This window comes from Siniperca chuatsi, linkage group LG15, assembly GCF_020085105.1.
Source record: "Siniperca chuatsi isolate FFG_IHB_CAS linkage group LG15, ASM2008510v1, whole genome shotgun sequence".
Lineage (NCBI taxonomy): Eukaryota > Metazoa > Chordata > Actinopteri > Centrarchiformes > Sinipercidae > Siniperca > Siniperca chuatsi.
The window spans coordinates 10,756,194-10,782,647 of NC_058056.1; the positions used below are offsets into that span (position 1 = coordinate 10,756,194).

At 41.1% G+C, this 26,454-nt stretch overlaps 1 protein-coding gene across 4 annotated transcripts in view; it reads right to left on the bottom strand.

Annotated features, from left to right (window-relative positions):
* Positions 1-136: 136 nt before the first annotated feature.
* prkd3 (protein kinase D3) overlaps positions 137-26,454 on the bottom strand; it is a 38,463-nt gene continuing 12,145 nt past the window's right edge. For 2 of the 4 annotated variants that reach the window (XM_044167997.1, XM_044167993.1), the window contains 17 exons: positions 19,373-19,511; positions 15,261-15,392; positions 14,564-14,721; positions 13,464-13,656; positions 13,298-13,375; positions 13,019-13,205; positions 12,275-12,398; positions 11,970-12,047; positions 8,801-9,077; positions 6,297-6,349; positions 5,815-5,887; positions 5,605-5,711; positions 5,239-5,400; positions 4,169-4,267; positions 3,797-4,064; positions 3,218-3,303; positions 137-2,358 (listed from right to left, as the gene is read on the bottom strand). In XM_044167997.1, coding sequence (XP_044023932.1) covers positions 2,185-2,358; positions 3,218-3,303; positions 3,797-4,064; positions 4,169-4,267; positions 5,239-5,400; positions 5,605-5,711; positions 5,815-5,887; positions 6,297-6,349; positions 8,801-9,077; positions 11,970-12,047; positions 12,275-12,398; positions 13,019-13,205; positions 13,298-13,375; positions 13,464-13,656; positions 14,564-14,721; positions 15,261-15,392; positions 19,373-19,487 — 2,364 coding nt within the window. In that variant the 5' untranslated portion in view covers positions 19,488-19,511 and the 3' untranslated portion in view covers positions 137-2,184. The remainder of the gene's footprint in view (positions 2,359-3,217; positions 3,304-3,796; positions 4,065-4,168; positions 4,268-5,238; positions 5,401-5,604; positions 5,712-5,814; positions 5,888-6,296; positions 6,350-8,800; positions 9,078-11,969; positions 12,048-12,274; positions 12,399-13,018; positions 13,206-13,297; positions 13,376-13,463; positions 13,657-14,563; positions 14,722-15,260; positions 15,393-19,372; positions 19,512-26,454) is intronic. The other 2 variants (XM_044167994.1, XM_044167995.1) reach the window with 2 other exon arrangements.

The following is a 26,454-nucleotide window of genomic DNA, read 5'->3' on the forward strand; positions in this document are numbered from 1 at the left end:
ACATAAAACTACAAGCCAGGGCTGCTTATGCATGCATGCACCCACGCTGAGGCACCGAAATACAAAATCTATTGTTAAAATCAGCAGCATGAACAGAAAGACATTCAGAGCTTGAAGAAAACTTTTTCATTCTCAGTTAAGAAGTTGGGTTTTTTATTCCATTGGTATGTACTGAAATATACAAAACACTGACACCTGCCAATCCAGCGGCAACAAAGACAGGAAAGGGATAACAGGAAACAGGAACGTACTCCCAAAACACACCAATAGAGTAAACTACAAAACTGTAGCACTATAAACTCCCATGTGAACCAAATTGTAATTATACCTAGTTTCTATTCTGTCCACTGTCTAGACAAAAGGGCTGTTGAAATGGTCCAAACATAATAAACAAATAAACTGACATCAGTATTTTGTTCTATGTAAAACCTAGGTTGGCCGCCTCTGGCAATTCAGATACCTTCAGATACCTAAAGAGCATCAAAAACATGAAAGTACAGAAAAAGATACACAGAAACATGATGCTAACATAGAGTCCATGCTGTTTTAGCCTCATGTTGAACAGAAAAAAATGGCTCCATTATTGCATTTACTGACAGTTCAGGGTTATGGTCTTGTAGCGCTGAACACATTCACAATGTTAATTTTGGAAAGGTTTGGAAACACTGAAATAGTTTTTGTTAACATGTTTGGTCAGGGTCTGTTGGTCACTTTCTTCAGGAGGAAAGTTGATAAAACTTGCACAATATTAGCTGCCACTAACAGATCGTACTCATACGACAGAGTATTAGGGCCATTGGAGGAAAAAAAAACATTCAGAGCAGGGGGAAGGGAGTAATATTCCGAGAAAAAACTCAGAATTTCCGAGATTAAAGCCATACATTTCCGAGAAAAAAACTTTTTCAGATGTGCTTGTGTTATTATTAAAGGCTCTGCACTATGCAGATGTTAATAACAACAGCAGTCATATCTAAACTACTTTCACCAACCAGTATTATGAGATACTTCTTTCTATTCAAAAACAAAAAGCATAAAAAATTGGGGAAGAACTGCAGACATTTATAAATGACTAAGATGTGACACATGCCTTCAAGTGGCTTTGTTGCAGTCCCTCATAACTGTCTGAAAGCTCCATCGCTTCTCTTATGTCTGCACTGACTCTTGTCTTGTATTATTAATGACTGAAAAAAACTAGGAAAACACTATTTTCAAGTTTTTTTCTCGTAAATTTGTGACTTAATAATCTCAGAGAATATCCGAGTTTTCTTCTTGTAAATTTCTGGCTTTAAACTCTCGGAATATTACCACCCTCCCCCGGCTTTGTACTTTTTTTTTTTTTACTACAATGGCCCTAATACGCCATTGTATACTCATACTGTTGAGGTTTGTTACAATCAATGTTGACGAAGCAGTAAATACTGTGTGAGTTGCATAAACTTACTGCTGATTATCACTGGTTAAAACTTTGCACCTAGACTGGACACACTCTGTAGCAGCGAATAGTGCTTCTATTCAATTGCTATGTTCAATGGTAATATAGTACAAAAATCTACCACAATTATGAAATACATTAAAAGACATACAAATATATGTGATAGTTCCAGTTTCATGCCAAAGGACAGTCTCACAAACAGTTCGGATATGAGAACAAAACTCGTGTTTTAAATTCTCACACTGTAAATCCCTTGTGAAAAGTGCCCTTTACTCCTGGCGTAAGCTCTCTCTCTGATCTCTCTTTCACATAAAGAACAGAGTCATATTATTACTCAAAGCTATCCAAAACTGTGTGTACAATAACTAAACTATTACGTTCGTTCACTTTGCATATTTTGGTTTGTGACTGTTCTTAAAAATGAACCAAACTTGAGCAAATCCATGGAATGTTTTGATATCGTGCAAAAAGAAGACGAACTCTCTTCTCTCCTGACAGTTTCTTAATGCGTTTCTGTGGCACGCATCTCCACCTGCACGCTGCTTGTAGCAGTGCTTCATGCTACAAATTCTGTCGGGTTTTCCCCCACTTTTAAAGCCTCCGGAGAGTCATTCTCCACCTGATGGGCTTCCCTCTGTTTCCACAACAAATAGTGCTGGAGGGAAAATCTGCCACTCCCAAAGCTTCATGAAAAAAGTTTCTGTGACAATCCTTGTCCTTAATACATGCGGTGTAGTAAGTCCCCTGTGCCACTAGGGGCCCTCTTCCATGTCGTCCAGGTTGGGAGCCATGATGAAGTGTTTGGGGTAAACAAGACTGTGCTCGTCTGCGTACTCCTCCCAGCGTGCGTCGTCGCTCTCGTGGGTGATGTAGCGCTCACCTCGCCGCGTCTCAAACTCCCTGAGGTCCAGCCATGTCTGATAGTCCTGAGGGAAAGAGACACAAACTTTTAAATTCATTTTGTACATTGTCCTCATTAGTGAGGAGGTGTTCCTGACATTAAGTGATTGAATTCTATTAAAGTCTAGGATTTTATGCTCGGTTTTTACACCATTTATTTATAGGCTTTTAGCATGTCTTAGTCAGACATGCCATATATTGTTATTTTCAAGTTGGGTTATGCAGAAATGCCATCATTTTGAATGTGAGTTGTACTACGCATGTTCTAGGACAGTTTTTATGCAATAAAATAGTTTTATGCAATTTAAAATGGTTTGAGTCCGTATGTCCACTGGTTTTCAACAACATCAGTATATGAATGGATAGAGGAGTGTGTCAGGGTTCCAGGGATATACGAACTGTGTTGGATATTCTGAGCCTTATTAATGTCAAAAACTGTACTGATAGTGCAAATCACAAACATTTTGTAATGCCTATTATTCTTTTTCTGACTTCTATTTGGGATAATCATGTTCTAAATTTCTTAACTACAATTAACCATAATTCGGAGGGGGTTGGAAGCAGGAAGTATAATGTTGCCATGGTGTCAGTGAGTTTGTGTGGTATGTTTGCTTGATTTTTAATGCCTATATTTTCTGTTTGCACTATAACCACTAATGTACAGACAACTATCAATGGATTACTGTTGATATTGAAGAAAACTTTCAAATGTGATGATTATGAGGCAATATCCTCACAAAGTAAGTCAGTCTGAATCTAACAGTATGTGTAGCATGTCTGTGAGTTCAGATTTGACTGAGTTATGACTCTAAGAAGGAGTGTGATTTTTGATGCAAATTGAGTCAATTGGGTTGAAGTGACAAAGAAAAAATGCAAATATGTCACCTGTAACCAGGGATGGCTAAGACACTTGTCCACGCTGTACCTCTTCCTCATCTTGACTTGGAGAAGATTGTTGATCAGATCTGTGGCTGTGAAAGAAATTGATAATATGTAGACTGTATCAATAAGTTGTTGTACCAGCGGCAAAGAAAAGGAAGTGACTTTGTAAACAGTTCATACAGCAAAAGATCAGCAGTGACTAACAACAAGAACAAGGGTAACTGTAGTTGACTTATAAAACATTAGCATCAACACCTTTATAGTTTGTTTCACCTTGTAATATCTTTCAGACTGTATGTGGGAGGAGCTGCAGCTTGGGCAATTGGGGGAGATTTGAAAGTCATTCATCTCAACCACAGACAAAGATAAGTCCAATCAAAGTTCACATGACCCAGACATGTAGGTGGGGAGGACAGCTCTGAGGCTACATGTCTGAGTATCGGTTTCACACTAAACTGCAGGTGCAAGCAGCACTAACAGGAGTGAAGGACAAAGCTAATCAGCCAGATTAGATCGGGCAGTGGTGAAAATTTGGGTGCTTACTACAAGGAAACGTGCAAACAAACAAATTGTTCATCTTACCCTCTGTAGAGATGTCCTTCCAGGGCGTAGGTGGGTACATGAAGGCAGCATTCTGGATCTGGTCATTAATGTCCTCGTCCTCATTAAAAGGGAATGTCCCGCTCAAGCTGACGTACACGATGACTCCCACTGACCACATGTCTAAAGAGCGGTTGTAGCCTTTACTGCGCAGCACCTCTGGAGCCAGATAAGCCGGAGTGCCCACTACAGACCGCCGGAACGACTTCTCGCCAATGATACGGGCAAAACCAAAGTCACACAGCTTTACCTGTAAGAAAAAGAAAGAAAAACATGGTCAACGTATATACACACACACATGCATACGGACGGAATAAAAACGTTAATATATGCACAAATGTACTTTTTTTTTACCTGAGGAAAGGGCTCTGCAGAGGCCAGTAGTACATTCTCGGGCTTCAAGTCACAGTGAACAATATTTTTGAAGTGCAGATGTCTCAAGGCCACCAGGATCTGTTGCAAAAGAAAGTCAAAAAAGCACAGATTTAGCTAAAAAAATCCAGATGACAAATACTGTAAACTCCAGCATCTAAATGTTTTAATGTATATAGCGTATGGTATAAACAGGGTAATGTTTGTATAATCTAAGCATTAGAATCTATGGTGCTGCCATATGGAAAAATAACAGCAGTATAAGCATACAAATGCCCTTAAATACCTTCACATAAAGACAAATGATCTCATCTCATCATCCCATCTATATTCACGAGGCCTGGCGTAAGCTAGCGCTGCACGCATGTCTGCCTATGGCCCTGTACCAAAACCACAGTGCGCCTGGCTCCCCTATCCTGACCCTGACTTTGACAGAAGTCCTCCCGGCCACATCAGAGCCAGGCCCGCCGCAGCTAATGGGGCTGTTGTTAATGGCCCCGCTCCTGTTTGGAACCCGGGATCCACGGAGGCCCAGGGGCCTGCTGCTCTACTAATCAGGCCACAAAGCCACCAGCACACTGCAGGCTGTAATCCACGGCCAGGGATGAGGCCATGATGCCATGCAGACCAATCCCATAAACAACCCCCCCACCCCCAAAAAATCAGCTCACCACAAGAATAAACAGGCTCTGGAGCTGGAGCAGAGGCTCATGCACAGTGGGCTAACACACCCCAAAAACAGAATAAAGGACACAGGGAGAGAGGGAAAGAAAGCTAGGACACAAAATAAAACAAGAAAAAATGCTAGTAAGGAAGTGAAGGAAGGAAGGAAGTGTGGAAAGGCAATGACAAGTGTTCTAGATCTAATTGATTATCAGTATATTTGACCATGATCAGCTGCATTCACAGAGAATATAATAACATTAGGCTACAGAGCATTCCAGTTTAAGTCAGCATGTGAGTGCCGGAATCTTAATCTTGAAAACTTCAGGAAAAAAAAGACAGAAGGAGATGGAGCAAAGGGATGAGGAGTGTGGTTCTGCAACACTGACCTGTGTGACTAGGAACTTGGTGATTCGTTCAGGCAGTTTGCTCTTCTCGCTGGACAGAATCATCTCCAGCATGTCGCCATGCAGCTTCTCCATAACAACAAACACCCGCTCTGGTGTCTCAAACATACACTCCAAGTTGACGATACCTGGGTGATGCAGATTCTGAAGAAAAGCACAAAAGACATCGAGTCTACACTGATTCAGGAGTAGTGAGGGAACAACTTAGGAAAGCCGCTGAAATATTCTGTCTGTAGCATGTACTGTATATTGAAAAGGCTCCAGCCAAGGCTTCTCATACTTACAGAACATGCTATCCTTTGAAACACGTTATGACTTTATTTCATTTTGATGGATTCTGGTCATTACCTGTAATATGGCCACCTCATTCCTTAGCTGGCTCTCCTGCTTGGTAGGAAATCTCATCTTGTCAATAACCTTGATGGCCACATCTCTGCCACTCTTTCTGTGTTTGCCTAAAATATTATGGGACATAAAAAGATTACTAACTTTAAATAGCTTACAAATGTAATACAGTTACAAAAATGTAAGTGGCACCATATCAAAAGCAAAACATACCTCCATACACGATGCCAAACTGGCCTGATCCCAGCACCTCATCAGAGAAAATTTGGTACACTGAGGCAATATCCTATACAGAGATCATTTGCACTGTTACTGTTGTGTTTTGCTGAAACATTTGCTTAATTTTCCATGCTGACATTGGCAATGGGTAAATGTTACATCATCAAAAGCCCGAAAAAAAATGTAGCTCTTCCAAAATGTTTCTGGTATTGCCAAATATTTATATTTACATATATATAGAGATTTAACTTTCACTCAATGCAGAAGTGGAACTGAGATGAAAATCTTGACCAAAAAATGGGTCTGCAGCTTCCCCATTCGTGCAGTGTAAAAGCTTCCACTGGAGGTTTTGGTAAAGAAACAGTAGGATACAATTTCAGATTTTACCACAGCAGCTACTTTATTAGAACATGAATACATGCATGTGCAGGGAAATTGTGCAACAGCGTCTCTGAGAAAAAAGAAGCCCCACTCACCACGTTCTCCTGGATCTGGCAGTTGGACACAGATATGCTGATGGACAGCTCTTCTGGAGAGGAAAACACATGATGTCTCCACATTAAACAACTGAAAAACGTCACTTTACCAATGCATAAAGCAGCCAGTGAATCCTTAAGTAATAATAGTCAGAGGCGCATTGCTCAAATACTAGTGTTTTTTTTCACAGCCTTAAATCTTATTGCAGCTGTATGCAATAAGTCACAGCTCCACATAATGAAACATTTTATTACACAATAAATTGGCTTTAAAATTGATCTGGGAAGCTATGTGTGACTGAATAGTGCAAAAATGCAATGCATTTCATAACTGGGAATTTAGACAGCCACAGGGGCTAATTCTGCATATTAGCCAATGAATATGAAAGCCAGAGATAAAAGGAAGTTGTGATCATTTAGCTAATGCTACACACAAAAATGTCATTTTAATCTTGGTAAACAAGCTCTTATTTTGAATGAGAAATGACCACATAAATAACACCAATATTTGCAGATTAAATATCAGTATTATCTAACAGTTCATCTACTCATACTTAAAGGGGCAATATGTAAGATTTGGCCAGAATTGTAGTTTAAAACATTCAAAAAATTGACTAACCTAAGTAACAGTTCTGACGTCATGTCAAAGACATCTATGTATTGCGTTGCAGAGATATCTACTGAAATGAGTATGCTAACCAGCTAGCCCTGTCCCGTCCTGTCTCATAATCCCACTTCACTGTTCAGTCACTGTAGCGTCCAGTCTGCCCTCAGTCCAACGTGAGAGGACAAAGAAGAAGCGCTGCCCCGAGGACTAGTTGTCAATCACAGCCAAAGATGCTAAAACCCAGTTAGTGTCACAGAAACACAGAGATGTCTGAAGATCTTGGCAAGCTACTTTTATCACCATCCCAACCACCCGCTCTCAGCAAGAAACCACATTCTGTGGCAAAGAAAAGAAGAGATATAAAAAGCAAAACAGGAGTAAAAATTGGCGTTGCTTTCCACTGCTGGAGACAGCTCTTGGCTGAACTGGACTCTGAACTTGCAACGTTTCTTTTAGACTGGTAAGTAACATCTAATGTTGGCTACTTAGCGAAACATATCTTTAGTACAACTATTGACAACACAAACCGTACTAAACAGCGTCGATATATGGTTTTGATGTGGCTGTTTTCTTGCTATGGTCTTGCTAAAACTGAGCTAAGCAAGCTATAACGTAAACTATAGGCTGACGCCACATTTAAGATTATAAGATAGCAGTGTTGACCGGCTCTCAGACTTTGAGCAGTTTGGTCAAATTTTGCATATTCTTGCCTTGCTGTTAGTTAGTAGTTGGCTTTTTTTTATAACTGATAACTGTAAATTGAGATTGTATGAACCCAGTAGTAGACCGACTGAAAAATGTTGATCGGTTCACCATATTATAACATATATATACATTATATCATAACACTTGGCATTATTGTTATGAGATGAGGACAGATTGGAAGTTTGGAAAGTTCGCTATACGTTTTTGAGGACATTGCAGGGTTTATTACGCGTGTCTAACTGTACACAATCTTGAACCGTGTTTTCGCATTGAGGGTGGGAGGAGGTGAAAGGCTGCCCCCTGTTTTTTTGGATCATGTGGCCAAGAATTACACATTGCCCCTTTAATGAATAAATGAATCCAGATCTATGGATGAAGACAGTTTTGAACAACATATTGTCATTTATGAGAGGTGAATTGGTTTCGGAAGGTGACATGAGTCTCTGTTTGAGGGTTTCTTTTGTGACTGCCTCATTTTCTAATGTCTGAATGCCTGACTACTGTGCCTGAGGCTGAGCTTCTGAACAGTCATGTCAGTTCATTTGTCACTACGTTCACTTCCTTTAGCCCACAGACACTAACGCAGGGTTTTCCCTGCCTATTGAAAGCTGAGACCAGATATCTAAGAGGATATCTAGCCAAGGTGCTACTTTCTATTTGGGCTAACCTCAAACTTTTCAACACACATAATCAAGGAAAGCAAGAGTTTTAGTTTGTTGTGACCCTAGTAGTGACCAGCTTAGTCTTGCGTTGAGTCAGGAAAAACGCTGTAATATTACAAGTCACTGACAGGGGAAACCCAAACTCTTGTTTGATACAAGGCACACAGTCACAATCTGAAAACATCCCTCACTGATGTATATTTCAAACTATAAAATCATCATTACTTTGAGTATAAACTCATACACTTTAAGTTTTGCAAGCCTAAAGGTTAACTAAAAAAATGCTCAATGAAACATCATTAAAAACGTTCATATTTAGTCTTTTCACTTGAAGTCTCCTTAGTCTCCCTTCGGCACATGAAATCCCAGTGTCTAACTTAATACATGATTGGTTGTCTGAATTCCAAACAATATCACCTTTTAGAGGAAGAAAAACAATATTCTTTTATTTAGTCTATTTCAAGTTGTTTTGCCATTTCTTCCACAAAAACAATGTTTTTAGCACAAGAGAGTTGTAATCTTCTACTTACTATGATCTTTGCCCTGGCCAGCAGCGCTAGCCACACTGGGCTGAGGGGTGACGGGCATCAGGGCCTGTCTGATGGCCTTCTCCCAGCCCTGAGCCACCTCCATGCCGACTCCTGAGGCTGCCAAAGCGGGGCTGTGGTAGTGACTGCAGTTGTTCTCCCCTACATAGTAGACCATGGTGGCTGTGATGATCTCAAAGCAGTGTGGATTGCTGCCCTGGGCCAGATTACTGTAGTCTCTGGACTGCTCCACCTGGAGGATCTCGGACAGAGGGATTTCCTGTGTGAGGGGTGAGGGACAGAGATTACGACTAATACAAACAACAATAAAAACAAACAAAACACAAAATACTATATTCTGCGTTTCTCAAATAAATAAGATCCAGAAAATTTCTCAAGAGCTCAAGTTTTCTTTCTTTATTCCACTGAGTGTTGTCTGCACAGTCTACCAATACTCCAATAAACAACACTCCTCAATAAAACAAAACAGTGTAAAGGAGTCCAACAGCAGATTGAACAAAAACACACACATACCCAACCACATTTCTACAAGTACCAACATGTATTATATACATCATATCACCTTGGGAGGAGAGGTAGTAAACAGTAGAAAAAAAGAAACAGATACAGAAATACCTCAGTGGATAATTAGATAAATAAATTTGTTTTAAATGTATGAAAAAATGATCCAACAATAAGATTTTGACGAGAGAAAAGTAGATAAAAAATAAATAAATTAAATAAATGAATAAATAAATAAAAACAATTTGCTCTCAAGTCGACAAGTTTCCTTCTTGACTTTTTATTTAAACAGAAAACAATCTTATTAAAGCAGAAAAATACTTAACCTACGGATGTAACGCACCACCTCAACAATAGCAGAAACAATACTGATATAGGTACACTCACACACTCCAAAAGTCTCCACGCTCGTTGGGTGTAATCACAGTGTTGATTATATAGTCCCAGCTCTAACTTTCTCTTTCACTCTTCTCTCTCTTATGAGCACATACAGAGAGGACAGTTGAGCACACTTTAAAAGTCCCCCCTTCCCCTTCAAACTCACTGTCAAATCAAAGAGAGGAGGGAGGGTCAAAAATTAAAAAACACTGAGAAGTTCCAGCCAATGGGGGCTCATAGAGGCACACGCTGTCCCCTCTGCGTGGCTCACCACAGAGTATCAGATGAAGTGCTTGTGGTTAGCGGGGCCGGGTCACGTGTGCAAGCCCTGCGGTGGCTGAAGTGCTCTGGTTCCCTGATTACAAGGCAGGGCCAGCCAGAGGCCCCATCTGAGCACGAGCCACTGGCGCTACCGCTAGCCACTGAGACGAAAGACACTGCAACTACCATTCGTCCACAGCGTTGTGTGTGTGTGTGTTTGTGTGGGTGTAACGTTTGAGTGTGACAGGACTCAATCTGGCAGAGACAGAGAGAAGCCCCCTCACCCCATGAAAGGTTCTTCAGAGAAAGCCACAAGTACAGGGGTCTCATCTTCAAACGAGGAGCCGTTATGGCTTCCAAATGGAGAAAATGGCTGCCATGCCTGGCAAGCAAGCCACCACGCGACCACTACTAATCAGATTGGAGGTATAAAGAAAAGAGGAGAGGGAAGGACAGTGGCCACACACTGATGAGCAGCAGGCTAGAAACTTCAGGGAAATGAAAGGAAAATGCCCAGGACAGACGGTTTCCCGGATACAGACTGGGCATATGGAGAATCTTTGGTTTTGGAGAAGAAACCACTGAAAGAACCTTTTTGTACCATATGTGCAGGAAATCATCTCACGTTATCTATCATGGATAAAAATCTGCTACTGTGAAGCAACAGGCATGAGAAAAAAGACCAAACTTTGAAGCATGAAAAGACGGCATTTACAGCTAGCCTTCAATTAGCCTCCTGAAGGTCTTAAACGTAGCTGAGTACCAAGTTGATAATAAAGAACCACATAAAGCTGCCAGTAAACACACCCTGAGGAGTCGGCCCTGCTGAGGTTTCCTCTCCAAGGCTTTAGTGGCAGGGGATGCAGGGTGTGACAGAATAATTGGGAGAGAAGGGTGAGGGAATTAAATATATTTCAGGTTTGTTTCACAACCAACATAAGAGGGAGACAGCGAGAAAGAAAAAAAAATAAGCAGGACTATAGATACAGATGCATATCAAACCACCTGTTTGACACACATACACACACACACACACACACACACACTCAGAGTGAACATGCTCATGAACATGCACTGGAAACTCTGCTGCATCCTACACACCATCCCACTGCAACGCAACTCTGACCACAGCTCAAGAATGTGTCAAAGTATCAAAACACACAAAGCGACATGAACAATAAAATAATTACATCCCCCACCCTACACACACACAACCACCAACACACATGTGGAAGTCTTTACCTTGCAGGCTGTAGTTCCCTCCCTCAGTCCTCAGTGTGTAATTACAGTCATATTAAGCCCCTGCCACAGTCTAATGACTGACTATGCGGCTGGCACTGAATGGGAAGTGTTACACACTCTCCACAACTGATTTTACACATCGAAATTGCGGCACTTCACTCACAGCCATGACTTACAACATCTCATTGTCTAGTGTTTAGAATTCAACCATTTTATATAATCATTGTGCATCAAAATTCTCCAGTAAATCCACTTGTATTTAAAAACTGGTGGATCTCTCTCTCGTCAAAACCCCTTCAAATGTCCCATCTGATCTGATACACAATAGCTAAAGATGACTACTGTAAGTGACTCAATCATTTCACTTCATGCAGGGAAGAGACCAAGCTGCAGAGTGAAAAAACCACAGGGGAAATTTCAGTGGACCGAACTGACCTCAGGGTAGTTTACAGTTGCAACACGACAGCCCCTCAAGCTGAGTCACACAAGTACCACTGGTTAGATTCTATTTACATTCCTCTCATAAGTGTGACAGACACCATTGATCACTTTTGAATCAGAAGAAAGTAGTGCAATGGTAAATTTTCAATACTATGGAGCTATAATGGGGACTTTATAGAAATAATTCACCATGGACTCAACACTTAATCCACCTGCATTAAGCTGCTCCATTTTTTGACAGTTTAATGAATGCTACTGTGTGTTTTATATGTGGAGAACAAGACATGATTTTCAAAGAATGGGGCAGAGATGATAGTTTTATGCTTACTTTGTAGAACTTGGCCCCGGTGTCGTTCTGGAAGAGACTCAGACTCTTGCTGTCCAACCTCCAGTAATGTCTCTTCCGCTGTTAAAAGGGGGAAACGAACACCAAGTTAGTCCAAATGGCAGAACACACATGACCTACCAATATTACAGTGCTTCAAAATTTTGTTTCATGAGGAAAATACCTTCTGTGCTGAATTCAACACATGTGAACAGCTTTGGAGAAGGAGTTTTCCCCAGCATACAGGCTAAGCACAGTCCATTTCAGACTGGGCTCCTTTGTTGGGCTTTTGGGGTTATCAGTCTTACCAGGTTGTCCCTGCTCGTATAATGAACCATCCAGCCCTCCTTCACCACAGTGGAGCTTCGCCTCTTGGTGTGTTTGATGGACTGGACCACCCGCATCAGAGGGATGTTGCTGCTAGTAGAAGGGCTAGAAACCCACGCACAGAAAATTAAGATTTCATCGATAAATATGAAAATGACTTACTCTTTTAGAGCTAAGTATAATGAAACAGTAACGGGTTACATTTAAACTGACCTGTAGCCAACTCATGAAAACTTTTAGATTTGCTTTTTTAACCACCCAGTGTCTGGTAGGTTTTTCCTGACAGAAATCCTGCACAGGAAGTAATGCATTTTATGTTTACAGCAGTGGCAACTCTACTGGAAACATAAAACGCATGCTGCTGGTGTAGAATAAACAAAGGAATTGGGAAGTTAGACCTGGTGGTTTAAAACATAACCGCAAAGTGACCTTTGTTGCATGTCTTCCCCTTCTCCCTCTCGTTTCCTATCACTCTTTACTGAGCTGTTCAATAAGGGCAAAATTTAGCCAAAAAAAAAAAATATATATATATATATATATATATATATATATATATATATATAAACAGAACTGGGTAGCTGGCATGAGCAGTTATAGCCATAATGGCTGAGACAACAAACAGTACCACCTACACACCTAAAATGGCACCATGTCAGCCACAATGTTTGTCTATGAATGTGGTACCAGAAATGTCAAACTGGATAACCTCTAATGAATCTTCATACCTAATAGTCTTGATGGGCTCCTCATCCTTCTCTCTATCCAAGAAGGGAGAATCCATGTCGAACATCCTCTCATCTGGGGTGGAGGGTTCTTCTGGGTCGTCCAGTCCTCTGCCGCCATCCATATCGCCACTGTCCACCTCCATAGTATCCATGGTAGTGTCAGAGTCTGGGCCAGGGCTGGCTGGTTCTACACATAGATATGCAAAATATGCAAATATTTGAAATTGCAAATATCAGAGATATACCACTGTCACTGTGAAATTGGATGTGGAACTTTACCTCCATTGAAATCCACCTCCCCCAAACAGTCTCTAGGTACCTTTGAAGCACATCGCTTATGGCAGTTGAATCTGCAATCTGGCAGATGAAATAAAAAAATGACTCAAACACATGATAATTATAGTAAAGCATCACCAAAATACAGACTCTTTATATGTAGTGCTACCTTTACACTGCATGCCCTGGCGAAAGAGACCCTTGAGCAGACGCTTGCAGTACTGGCAGATAGTAGGACGAGTGTAGGTGTGAATGGCAAAGGTGTGTGGCACCTTAACCCGTCCCAGCACCATCTTCTCCATCCAGATAGGCCTGCCGCTCCAGGACAGGATCCGCTTCCCTGCCTCCTGATGGGACCTCTGCTGCGGGGGTTGGAAGGATGGAGAGAAAAAAAGAAGACGGAGGGACGTTGGGAAGAATTAAAAACCATATGCATGAAGGAAGTGAAGGGAAAAACAGAGGATAAACAGCCTCAAAGGGAGTATTTGAGTGATAGGGATAGACAGTGAATAATGACATGGCAGTAGAAGAAGAGAAAGAAATCAGTGGAAAAAGGAAAAAGAAATCTGTCATACTGAGTTAGCATGACTGTGCATAGTTAACATGATCCCAGTGGTCAAAAAAATGGTTATTAGATTTGTCATGTTATACCACATATGAGTATTTAGTCCAGATTTTATATGAATAAATCAAGCAGTCTGGAAGCTCCTGACAGAAATGGGAAGGAATCTTTATTTTTGCCAATAAGTGAGTAGATACATAATCTTGGACTTCAATGGACTTTTAAAGTCATTAGCATGATTACATTTCCTGATGACCTTTCGTGGGGACACAGACAAGAGGGGAATATTCCAGTGCGGGCTCATGCAAAAACTGTTTTATAAGACCTCATTGAGGGTCTCTCCACAGAGCAATGTGCAGCTCAATTCAATTTTCTGCATCAGTGGTATTCTACAACAGGGCCCAGAAGATTCACCCATGGAAAAGAGCCAAATTTGATAAGTTTAGACACGTTTAGCAGTTGAGACAAAGCTTGTGAGCAGCATGCGGATTGTCTGCCTCACATTCTTGGCCGATTCACCTGGCTTCCAGTCTAATTCAGGATGATGTCTAAACTCCATCCAGCTCATTTAATGCGTGAGGATAAAAAAATCATTGCATCATTCAGAGGATAAGAAGCTGCTGATGAATTTCCAACTCTACACAGTGCTCTTTGCATAGTTCTGGGTTTCTTCATTTCTATCCAAGCATCCACCAATCAGAACTCACCTCATCCAGGACAACCACGGCATTTTCGGCAGGTGCTGGTCGGGGGACAGAGAGGGAGGGTCCAGGCAGTGAGACATTGGACAATCGCCTCTTCCTGACACCAGTACAGTTATTTGGGATCTTAAAGGCGCAGCGCTTGTGGTAGTTTAGCCCACATCCTTAAAACATGAAAACACAAATGACATCCGTCACAAAAACTAAGGTAGTATAAATGCTACACACTACAGAATATCAAACTGTGAGGTGAAAAAGGGGTGAACATATTTTTATTCCACAAATCAGCCACACGATGGCCCCACTGATGAATAGGCTTGAAAAGGAGAATTTATGACCATGAATGTTTCACTGGCTTATTAGGCTGCATATGAAGCCTAATAACATGAAAATGAAAGAGTATAATTCAAATCTGATCCAACAAGGACAAAAAATGAACGGTGAGCCGACGTGCCATAATTCCACTGGGATCTGAATGTCAAGCATTTCACTGGCTACAGTGCCCGGAACCAAATCTTTCTTGTTTGCTTGCCCTGATACATTTTTGAGGTACATTTTTGCAGTAGGAGATACAGTAAAAGGTCTTTGAGTAGGTTAGCTCAGTGGCTTGGCAATGACACAGCAGGGTTCTGTAGTATTTAACATGGTGTTTGTGTGTGTGTGTGTGTGTGTGTGTGTGTGTGTGTGTGTGTTTGTGTCTAACCTTCACATTTGAGCCCTTGCCGGACGAGACCCCATAGCATCTCCCCACAGTAGTCGCAGAAGGTGGGGGCCTTGTAGGAGTGGACATAAAGGGCATGGGGTCGGATCTGGAAGTCTTCAACTGTGGCTTGAGCTTGAAACAATACAAAAGTGGTATAACTCAAACTTGGCGAAAGCAAAACAAATCCGGAAAACAGTTTGTATTTTTCTTAAAACCCTGAAGAATTGGAAAAAAGAAATTATGAAAAAAGATGACAAAGGATTCAAAGAGACGAGAAGAAGAGAGCAGCCATTTATCATATGTACTTGGCAACTATTTCACACAGTTTTTTTTAATATAAAACCAATATTGAAGACAATAATGTCTCACTATATATGTGTATGCAAATGAGAAAAAAGTTATCAAATAGAACTGAGTGCTCCGGTACAAACAAATAAATGTGTGACTTCATGCAAGTGCTACATCTACACTGCTGCAGTAGAGGGCGCCACATCTGCAAAGACACAATTTCATCATTCCATGTATCAAAGTGATAGGGCACACCCATAACACCAGAGAAATGCAGGATGATCCTGTTATATCAGTCCATCTTTGTTATCGTGAGCATAATATCAGAACCAATGGAGCTGCGGATACTCTCTTCATGTTTCTCTCTTATTTTCCCTCATGTCTCTGTTGTTTTCAGTCAAACAGACGCACTGAGCTCATTGTTGGAAGCAAGAGTTGGTTAATCATGGCTGTGAATCATCAAAGATGTGAAGATGAGTAAGATATGGAGGTAACTGCTGCCAAACCTGTGTGTGCAACTGAAGCTTCTCGTCTCTCACAGCCTGTATAAGTGTTCCTCGCTGAGTGAACAACAAGGGAATGGTTAATATTTAAACTCGGGTTAAGCAGCTAAACCTGTGTGGTGTTGATGGTGATGTTATATTATGATGATGTGATGTGTGTGTTAGTTCATTTCCTTTGTGGTGATTCAACCAAACACATTTTCTCTTGGACAACTGAGGACATCCTCAGCTGTCATGGCTGTGACGTGATGGAGACTATGACATGTGACAAAAAAACGTTTCCTTTGCTAAGAATCTGCACATGCTCCATATAAAGAAAAGTGAAAACATCCTTTAAGCAAGAAAACAATTTAAGGTTCGGAGAAACAAACCTTAGATGTCACAGAAATCCTCACAGGCAATAAAAAGCCAGTCACAATGAATCAATCTGATCTGTTAATTTGACAAAAGAATGCAACATTTACACAGGCAGGGCAGGTCAAGGGTCAATGTTAGGGTCAACCCAAATAAAGAAACATATTTAAATCTATTTTTTCTTCAATTTAAAGTCCCTTCCTGGGACCACCAATGACATTCTCTGAGATATTCATTTTTATGCACACCATTAATACACTCAGGCCTCCTTTTTCTCCATTTCAGAGAAATACGACGGCTGGCGGGTGGATTTTCACAGTTTGGGTTTGATTTGAAAGAGAAGAAAGAACTCAAGCAGGTCACGTGTCATGGAGCGAACATAGCTCCCTAGCACAGACACATGAAAGGCGGCATTCATGAGCTTTTTCACATACGTCTGCAAAACAACTGGCCACTTCTTAGCAGTCGCACTGTTATGTAATGCTCGTCGTGCTAATTAGCATCACACAACACCGAACTCGACACGTTGTTTTCTGCAGCACTTCTCACGAGTGGAGAGGCTTACATGAATGCGCTATCTGTTTGCTTTGAGGCACCGAGTTTCCATTTGGAGGCCACAAGTTTCCATCTGACAAAAACAAGTTTGCCATATTTAAGACAAACAGGAGGTATTGTAAAATATCAATTTCACACTACCAGTAAAAAGTGGTGAATAAGGAGCTTGTGAAAGTGGGTGGGAATTTAAGGGAGTGAAAAACAGAACAAAGGGACAATCGGTCAGGCCAAACCTCAAACCTCATGGGCCGAGATGGCCTGCACAGTGTCCGCTGTGTCCAGGGCCGCCCTGCACATCAGAGCGTGTTTACACTCCACGGGTCTACTACAATCACTTACTGCAGGAAAAACAAGCCCTCTTCTTTGAGCCCACAGCCAAGAAAAAGCCACTTCTGCCTCCCTCTCGCAGTGAGAGAGATATTCAGACTGTCTCCCACAGCCGCAGAATCCAACAACAGGTTGGTTAAGGGAAAAGGAACGGAAGATGACAGGAGACAAATTGCGGGGGAGAAAAGGTTCATATTTTCTCTGAACCAAATGAAAGGCTTGGGAACGTGGATTTCTCAGCTCGTGTTTCTCAGACAAAGATCAAGTGTCTGACGTGCAAAGCCCCTCTCATGAAGACGGCCAAGTTTAATGAGTGTTAGATGAAATAAAAAAACAGCATGTTGTAATGTAGCAAATCGAAGATCTGACTCTTCTATGACGGTTTTCATCAGGTATATCTCAGGCTATAAATTGTCAGGCTGCACTGGTAGAGCTTACACCTGCAGATGGATTTGTCGAGGTAGGAGGGATAAGAATGAGAGAAAGCGAGGAGGGAAAGAGAGCAACAAAGGCTGACACAAAAGAGAGCACAAGACAAACACAGACAGTCAGAAACAAAAAGAAGGAAGTCCTCCAGGCTTTAGTCTACATTCCTCAGCCCTGATGCCTGAAGTATCCTCAGATCCTGAACCTATACAATCATCCCCTGTCTAAATCCCTGAGAACAATACTCTCAGCCCAGGAGAGAGGGGAGATATTCAGCACAGGTGGTGTCAGGTGCTTCCCAGTGGAGACAGATGGAGTAGGAGAATAGATTAAAGCAGAACAGATACTCTTAAGCCGTTTGTTGGTCTCAGCACTGCGCAGGAAGCTGATTCATTCACCGCAGGAAATGACAAAGAAAAAACAAAACACCTGTGTATCCGCTAGAAAGGTGGACAATCTGATGGAAACTTTGATGAGGAGGAAAGAAAACAAAATTCAAATTTATCACTAAATAAAAAGCAGGTGAGTAAGTGAGTGAGTGGAGTGTTGACTGATTCACTTGTAAGCATTCAATTGACGACATCAAATTGTACAAGAATAATATTTCATTTGTGCAGCAACGTTTTAGTTGAGTACACAAGACTCTCAGCGAGCATCTGACCCACTGAAGTGCCCTTGAACAAGACACCACAGGCTGTGTTTACTGGGAGGTGTGTCAGCTATGACTCGGCACAAAAAATGTAGCACATGAAGCTTCCTCCAGTTTATTAGTTTCCATCCATTGTTTGGACTTTAAAACACTGTTTATACTGTTTGGTGGAATTTTAGGTCCATTTTTCTCCTGTTTTGGAAGTCGAAAGAAGCAAGACCTTAAGTCTGTTTCTCTTATTAGACAATTTGTATACAATCTTTGCTGGTATTTCAACTGACATGAGCATAAGAAGATAACTGTCAGAGTGACCAATTTCTATAAATGGAATACTTTCTAGTCTTTCGACCACTCAAAGCGCTTCACGCACTATATTTTTACATTCAGTTTCTTGCCATGTGGGCATTTGACATGTGGGCTGGGGTAAGCTGGGATCGAGCCGCCGACCTTCCGATTAGTGGACAACCCGCTCTACCACTAAGCCACAGCCGCCCTATAATCTCTTTATACAGTACCTATTCCAAATATATGGATCACATATGCTAAAAGTCTTCTGCTGTGTTTCTGTGCCATAGTTCAAAATTAGCACTTTTCATGCAGCTGCTTTCAAGCTACTGCTTTCAACATTTATAGTAATAAATATGTCTCCTCCTGACTGATCCTAAGCTTTCCATGATAAGGGGCAAAAAGTTATTTGGATATCTCAGTTGAATTTAAAAACATAACACACAACATAAACTCTGTGACTGGATGATTAAAACCTCTTGTTCATTCTGTACCTTTGTATTTGCCAAAAGCAACAGTTCACAAAGGTCAACTGTTGAGTCAATGGTTGTTTTTTTTTGCCTTCACAAAGATGCTAAGTAGCAAACCATTTTAGTTCTTTAGTTTAGTTCCACTTTGTTCATGTTCTAACTAATACTGAGATACTGGATAAAAACGGTATGTAAAAATCATTCAGCACATTCAAGGTAAGACATCAATTTCTAGTTTCACTGCAGCTTACATACCAGACAGCACCACCTCAATGAGATCTCCTTCGTGGATGTCTTCTGCCGAGGTCAGCCTCTGCAGGATGTTCTCGTCATTTAAGTCATGGCGGAACAGCAGGATCTTGTCGTACATCCCAAAGAAGCCGCACTCTGGGAACTGGGGAGAGGTGGAGATAGCAAAGTAAAGAAATTAGTGAAGTTCTAAGCCTGATAAATAATGACAGAGGTAAAGTGTAAGCAGAATGTCTGGACATGAATGGTTACTGCACTGTGGTGGGTCCACATCTCATACAGCAACTAAGTGACAAAGAATGAGAAAGAGATACAGATACAGTGGCTTACATCACCATCAGTATGGGGACCGGAGTATTCTGAACCCAGTGGTTCAGGAAGAGAGCTCCTGCTCAGACCTCCTTTTATAGTGACTCTATACTATGAAGTAGAAGTAAATACCACTAAAAGGACCCTCCATTGAAGACTGATACCCATTTTCCCTACCGCAATCAAAATTAATGGCCTGCATTTATTTTATTTTCAAGTCATAAAGCCCAGGCTCTCTCCTTCCTGCCTGTTTTAGGTAAACATGGAATAATCATGATAAACTACAACATCACTAAGTAATGGTGTATGTTTTAATAAGTGTAAACAATGAAAAGTCTTCTGGATTCCAGCATGGCCAACTCAGCAGTCATCGCCGTCACCGACGATGTCTGGGCCAAACTAAACCTAGATAAGCCAGGTCCGACCTGGAGCTGAGTGCCCCGACGTAAAGTCACGTGATCAAGGAAGGGGGTGTAGAGGGAAGACGGGGAAGGAGGAGGTAAACATCCTGAGAGGAGTAGAGGAGAATCAGCTCACAGGAAGTGCAGCGCCAGTCAATACTGAGTCACTTCCTGTACTGAGGGCAGCCCATAACCTCTTAGAGAGTGATGTTCTTGACACAAGGCAAGGGCTACAGTCACATTATATGAACACATACACAAAAAGTATGGCATATATATGCAAATATCTACTGTACACAAGCACAAATGGCAACCCAACTTAAAATTGAACTTTGAATAACAGGGGGAAGGTTGCTCTCATGTCCTGCACAGCATAACCTGACAGTGCGGAAAAAGCAAATTAACAGTAGATGGATGTTCTGAGCTGTCCCACATGGTTTGTATCAAAGTGGGAATTGGGGCACAGTAATTTTACACCAAGGCTTGAGCCCAGTCTCAGTGCCAAGCAGGCTGGTACAGGAGGATCCACCAGCTGTTTCCCCCTGAACCAGGGTCACGCACAATAGGCCACACAGAACAATGCCACTATGGCCCAGGAGCACTGGGGTTGGCAAAGCATCTGGGCACTGGACACACAAGACACCTGGAGCCTTTCAACTGCCAAGAAACACAGATACAGAGACTTCAAGACAGATTGATGGCTCAGGAAAACACTGGGGTATCAGATGACTCGTGTCAACAAAGCCAGAAGAATGAACCGTCAGAAGGCAAAAATGTAATTCTGCACAGACACTGATGACTACTGAGGCCTGCTCTGATCTTTCAAGCAGCAGAGTGGACTAGTGGTTGGACAGAGAGACACCCCAAACTACACTCTCATCTCCCAGTGGAAGAGAACAATTTCAGGAATCAGTAAAGTATAACATCATAACACAAAACATCACTTCTTGTACAGCAATGGGTTTTTCCCATGAAAGGCCCACCAGGCACTGGGTGCTTAGAATAGCATTCATGAACTGTCTATAGCTTCACTCTAGGAATAAACAACGTGCAGCTGAAGCATCAGTAATCCTCAGTGCACATATTATGCAACAGTTGCATTGCAAAGGATGCAATGTAAGGCCAATCAGTCAGTATGTAAATGTGATATATATTCAATTCACCTCCAATGTAGTAATATTGGGATGGAGGTAGATAACTCACTGGAAAACATTGCAAAACCAAAGCTATCAGCATTGCTAGATACTACTAGGGGTAATTGGGGAAAAAATGTTTTAACGTGATTTGGCTGAAGTGAACCTTTAAATAAATATGGCAATTGGATTTGAAGTGAATAAGTGTTGAATTACTGCATTATTTCCATCTCAAAATTACCCCAATAACTGCTTGAGTGATCATTCCCAAATGGAGGTACTGAGGTTGTGTAAGGTTAAAGCTTGCATATATATAGTGTAAAATGATGTACCTCGTGTTTTTTAATTACACAAATTGAATACACAAAAACCAAAAAGGTCCTGGGTTCAAATTCATTGAGGGCCTTTCTACAGTATGTGCAGTGACAGTCTGGATGTTCTCTCCATATTCCAGTGTGTTTTCACCAGGTGCTTCACTTTTCTCTCTCAGTCAAAATAAATGCATGCAGGTCTGTGTGCGTGTGTCTGTGTTTGTCAGCCCTTTGATAGACTGGGACCTGTCCAAGGTGTACTTCACATCTTGCACTGTGCATGCTGGGAAAAGCTCCAGTCTCCCACAACTCCAAGCAGGATAAGTTCAGCTCTAGCTGAATCCCTATCATGCTAGTCAAACCAGAATCAACATGTTTCCATAAAGGAGGGACGTGTTTACTAAAATGGTGATGTAAAACGTATTAAAATGGAAATAGAAACACAATGATCTGACATACACTCACAATCACACAGACACCTCACCACCATGATACTGATGAGCTGATAATACTTTTACTTCGCAAACACTGTGGGCCTTTGGTGTGTTTGAGTGTTTGATATTTTGTGACAACAATTAATCTTATAGAGACACCCTCATCCATATGCTACATAGGAGTCTACCATCAACCATTCCCTGCATGAAGATGTTTTAAACTGCAGCAAAACTATTACAAACACAAGCATGATAAGCTAATAGCATCGGAAACAGTGTGTAAAGAGAAAGTGTTACTCAGAGGCACGTGCCTGTATAATGGAACATTTCCAACTCGCCTCCTCCTTCCGACATACCTACATCCTAAACCTTGTCACCCTTTGAGGTGATTAATGCTATGTAGCTCAAACCAACACCAGCACAGACAGTGGGGGCATCCTTCCTGAGTGGTGGGGTTTTCCTCGGCTTGTCTGCTCTCGAACCCCGCACGCACACACACAAAAATTGAGATCGATGCCCATATCTAGACTCCAGCTGGAGTCACCCCCTCTTGGCACCCTGTGCAACACTTTCCACTGCACAGAACGGGTCCCATTCCAGAGCAGGAGCATCTGCAAGCCAGCACGCAACGGCTGCGAGGGCAGAGGACACTACTTTTTTCCATGCCCCATTAAAGCAAGAGGAAGCCAGCGGTACAAGAACAATAGTTTGGCAAGTTTAGGACACATTTTAGCAGTATGCTGTCCAGATCATACAGATAAAGTGATAATTGATGGCTAACCTGTGAGTGCATGCAAGCAGAAATCACTCTATTCACACACGTTTTCAGCTCCCAGCATACATGCATGTAAAAATAAACCTCCACCATGCTCCTGTACACATATGCACCCTCACACACCATCACCCACACATGCTACTGCATACATCTCCGAAGCCCATAGTGACTAAGCATGTCTTTTGTCATCTTCAAACGCAAATCCATTCAGCCGAGCAGCCGCGACCACACACGCACACCAAAGACCCCAGCGCGGAGGAGCTGTGTGTGAGGTCCACAAGTCAGGCTGGAAAGACGAGTGGAAAGGGGCTTTGCAGTAGTAAGCTTTTGTTAAACGAACTAATCCGCCATTGATATGCTAAATCCTGTTATAAGGAAAGAGAGTGAGAGGCAGGAGAGAAGAGGAAAGAGGGGAGATGATGGTGGGAGAGGGCCAGGGAGTGGGACAGAGCTGAAATATGGTCCTATTTCATTGGAACCAAAAACAAATTACCTCAAGACAGCCATGAAAAAAATTATCTGGTTTGAATAACCAAGTGTGCCATTTGGCATTGAGGAATATTGATGCTTTCTCTCACATAGCTGTTGCTATCAGTTGCATTGTAAAGCGCAAAATGATAAATTAGGGAAATGACTCAAAAGTCATAACTCATCCATGTACATCTAAAGATGAATGTGACATTAAAACTGGAAACAAAAACCTGTTGCTTTTGTTGAATGTTCTGCTGAACTTTGCCATCACCATAAAATACTGTACATACCACAAAGGCAATGTGTGAAGGCAGTCACAATTTCTGTCGAAACAGAATTGTGTTAACATGATGTGTTGTGTTTCTGTGCATATGTGTGATGTGTGGCAGAGGTGGGTGGCAAAAGGGAAGCAGTGTTGAGAGCAGTGCACAGGCTCTGACAGATGGCCATGTGATTACAGTAAGGAAAAGTATGCTGCTTGACCTCAGGCTGCCTCACACCTTTATTAGTCTGGCAGCAGGCCAGACAGATGTGGAGGACAGTTACAGTAAAACGTCCTGCTCCAGATCAGTCTGCATGAGCTAAAGGGTGTGCATACATGTTTAGCTAAGTAAACAACGCTATTCTTACAGTCTGCTGTAGTACTGCTCTTTGAAGAAGTATTATAGCTAATAGGCTAGCAAAATGGCTGCTACCTATCTCTGTTTTTAGAAAAGAAGTGCAAATGCTGTTTTAGGTCATGTTCACACTAATGTAGAACTGAAACAAACAAAACATTATTTTTTAATTGTTTGGCCCACAAAATGTCAGAAAATAGTCAAGAAAATTGCTCCTGCAGGTTCAAAAAGCTCAAAATGTTGTCATCAAATAGCTTGTTTTGTTCGACCAACACTCGAAAACCTAAATAAATGCAGTTTATCATCACATAAAATGAGTAAAAGTAGTAAATTCTCACATTTGAGAATCTGGAACTAGGAAATGTTGAATAATTTTGCTTAAACTTAAGACTTAATCAATTAATAGATTATCAAAATCGTTGCAGTTTGTTTTTCTGTGGACCGACTAACTGATTAATTGACAAATCATTTCAACTCTACACTAATACATTTTAAAATGCATCTTTTTCTTCTTAGTTTTTCAAAGTCAGCCTTTCATCCACACTAGCACAGTGTCTTAGACCACCAACAATGGATCTTTTCACAAACACTCACAGTGGATGCATTTGAAAATGCCAGTTTTGTAATTCTGTATGATTGTCATGTGATCTCTGGCATCACGTCATGTGATTTGTTTTTAATAATCTTGACTTGCTGGCCTATGCCATTCTTCATTTTTACTCTGTAAATAACTAATCTGACACAGGCAAACCCCCATTGTATAAACCTTAAGGTGGTCTAGAGAAATTCAAGCACAAACATTAGTTTAGAAAAGAGCACAAAAACAGTAAGCTGTCTTTATACAAAGCAATAAATTTACATTTAGGACTTACAACCTTCCACAATTAAAATTTTCTCTAGACCCTTGTGATCTAGGTGCGACAGGTGTCTTGCTATGTGAGATTGCTGAACAACAAACAACACTTCAATAAACAGTATAGGAGATTTTTAGTATTTTACTATGGTTTTGGCATTTCAATTGGACAGCGCACATGGAGAAATAAACCTGTGAATGGTAGAGTGGAAGGAAAACATTAGACGTGTTTTCATCCTGACGCCAATTTGAATCCAAAGACCAGCTGGGAAACTGTGGGTGTTGAAAGTGAGCAAGTCTCTCACGCCGCAACTACTTCTGAGGTGCCCTTGAGCAGGCACTTATGGATATAGCATTTTAACAGAAGAGGGTAGAGGATTATCTAACCTCCCTACAGAGAACAAAACCTAAATATGTTCATTATGGTACTGGCTTCTTGTGAAACATTTAACTAGAGTCAGGAGGTAGAAGGCCGTTGTTCATTTAGCTTGAGGTGGCAAGATAAAGACTGTCACAAGATCAGTATAATACAAGGTGCTTTTACTCACCAGATAAATAAGTCCATTGACTGATAACCCTGCAATCACTGAATAGTGCCACGTCACAGACCACACTTCCCCTAGAGACCCTCCACCAGAAGACACAAGATGTTGATTTCTGTTTGTTTCTCTTTCATGTTTGAAGAGAGTCCCTAAGAACGGCTTAAAAAGAGAAAAATAAAAAGAGACTTGGATCAAATGGCATATATATTCAAACTTGGTAAATAACTCCAAGCACGACTTGATGGGTTTTGACGTACAGCAGATTTAATAGACAACATGTGCTGAATGCTCCACAGTAAGACATGAAACCATAAGTTCCACTGAGCTATAGTGAGGGTTTCACAAATAGGAAAACTGTTTTTTTCATCAAAACAATGGGCAAACCATTGTTTGACTTTGAGGTGTATGTTAATGCCCACAACAGAGGAAAATATACTTCAATAACTCGTCAAACCAATGCATTGGAAAATCCAATTATGTGCTCACGCAAACCTTGGGGGGAAAACTGTGTAATTACTTTGTTCAAGTCACATCAAAGACGGTGTGGAAAACTGTGTTAATCTATTAAAGTCAACAGTGAAATTGTATTTGTTTTCATTACATATTATTAATGTAATACCAAGCAAAGGTTTCCACACAGCATGGTACGAGAAACACATGTGCAGCGAATTATACAATTACTAGATGTGGGCATCAACATAATTCATTTGTCACTTGGAGTGAGGGCACATTGAAAACACTGGTTTTCCACTGTCTTGTTCAACAGTAAGTTTTTTGGTCCTCCATTAACAGTTTCCATATAAGTGCTGTACTATTTTCTAAATAATTCACTTTCATGGTGCAGATGTCCTCACTGTACTGTAGGTATGAATTAGATTCAATGAAAGCATACATTCTACTTAGTCTTAGGCAAAAATATCCAAATTGAAGACTTTTTTTTTTTTTTACTATTTAGGGGAAGGAATGAAATAAAAAATTATTGCTATTAAGCAAATTAAAGCTTCAATTCCACATCTGAAGCACAAAATAACTGTGCTGCTTGAATTAAAACATGCAAGAGAAACATATTGGAACACATATCATGACTTCACGGAAGGAGACAAGAGGCTCAGTATCTGGTCTCAAAATATTAAAAGAATGGTTCAACATTTTGGGAAATACACATTTTGTTTTCTTGTTACATGAGAAGATTGAGACCGCTCTAGTAATAGTCCATTCAATGTGCAGCTAGAGTGTGGCTCC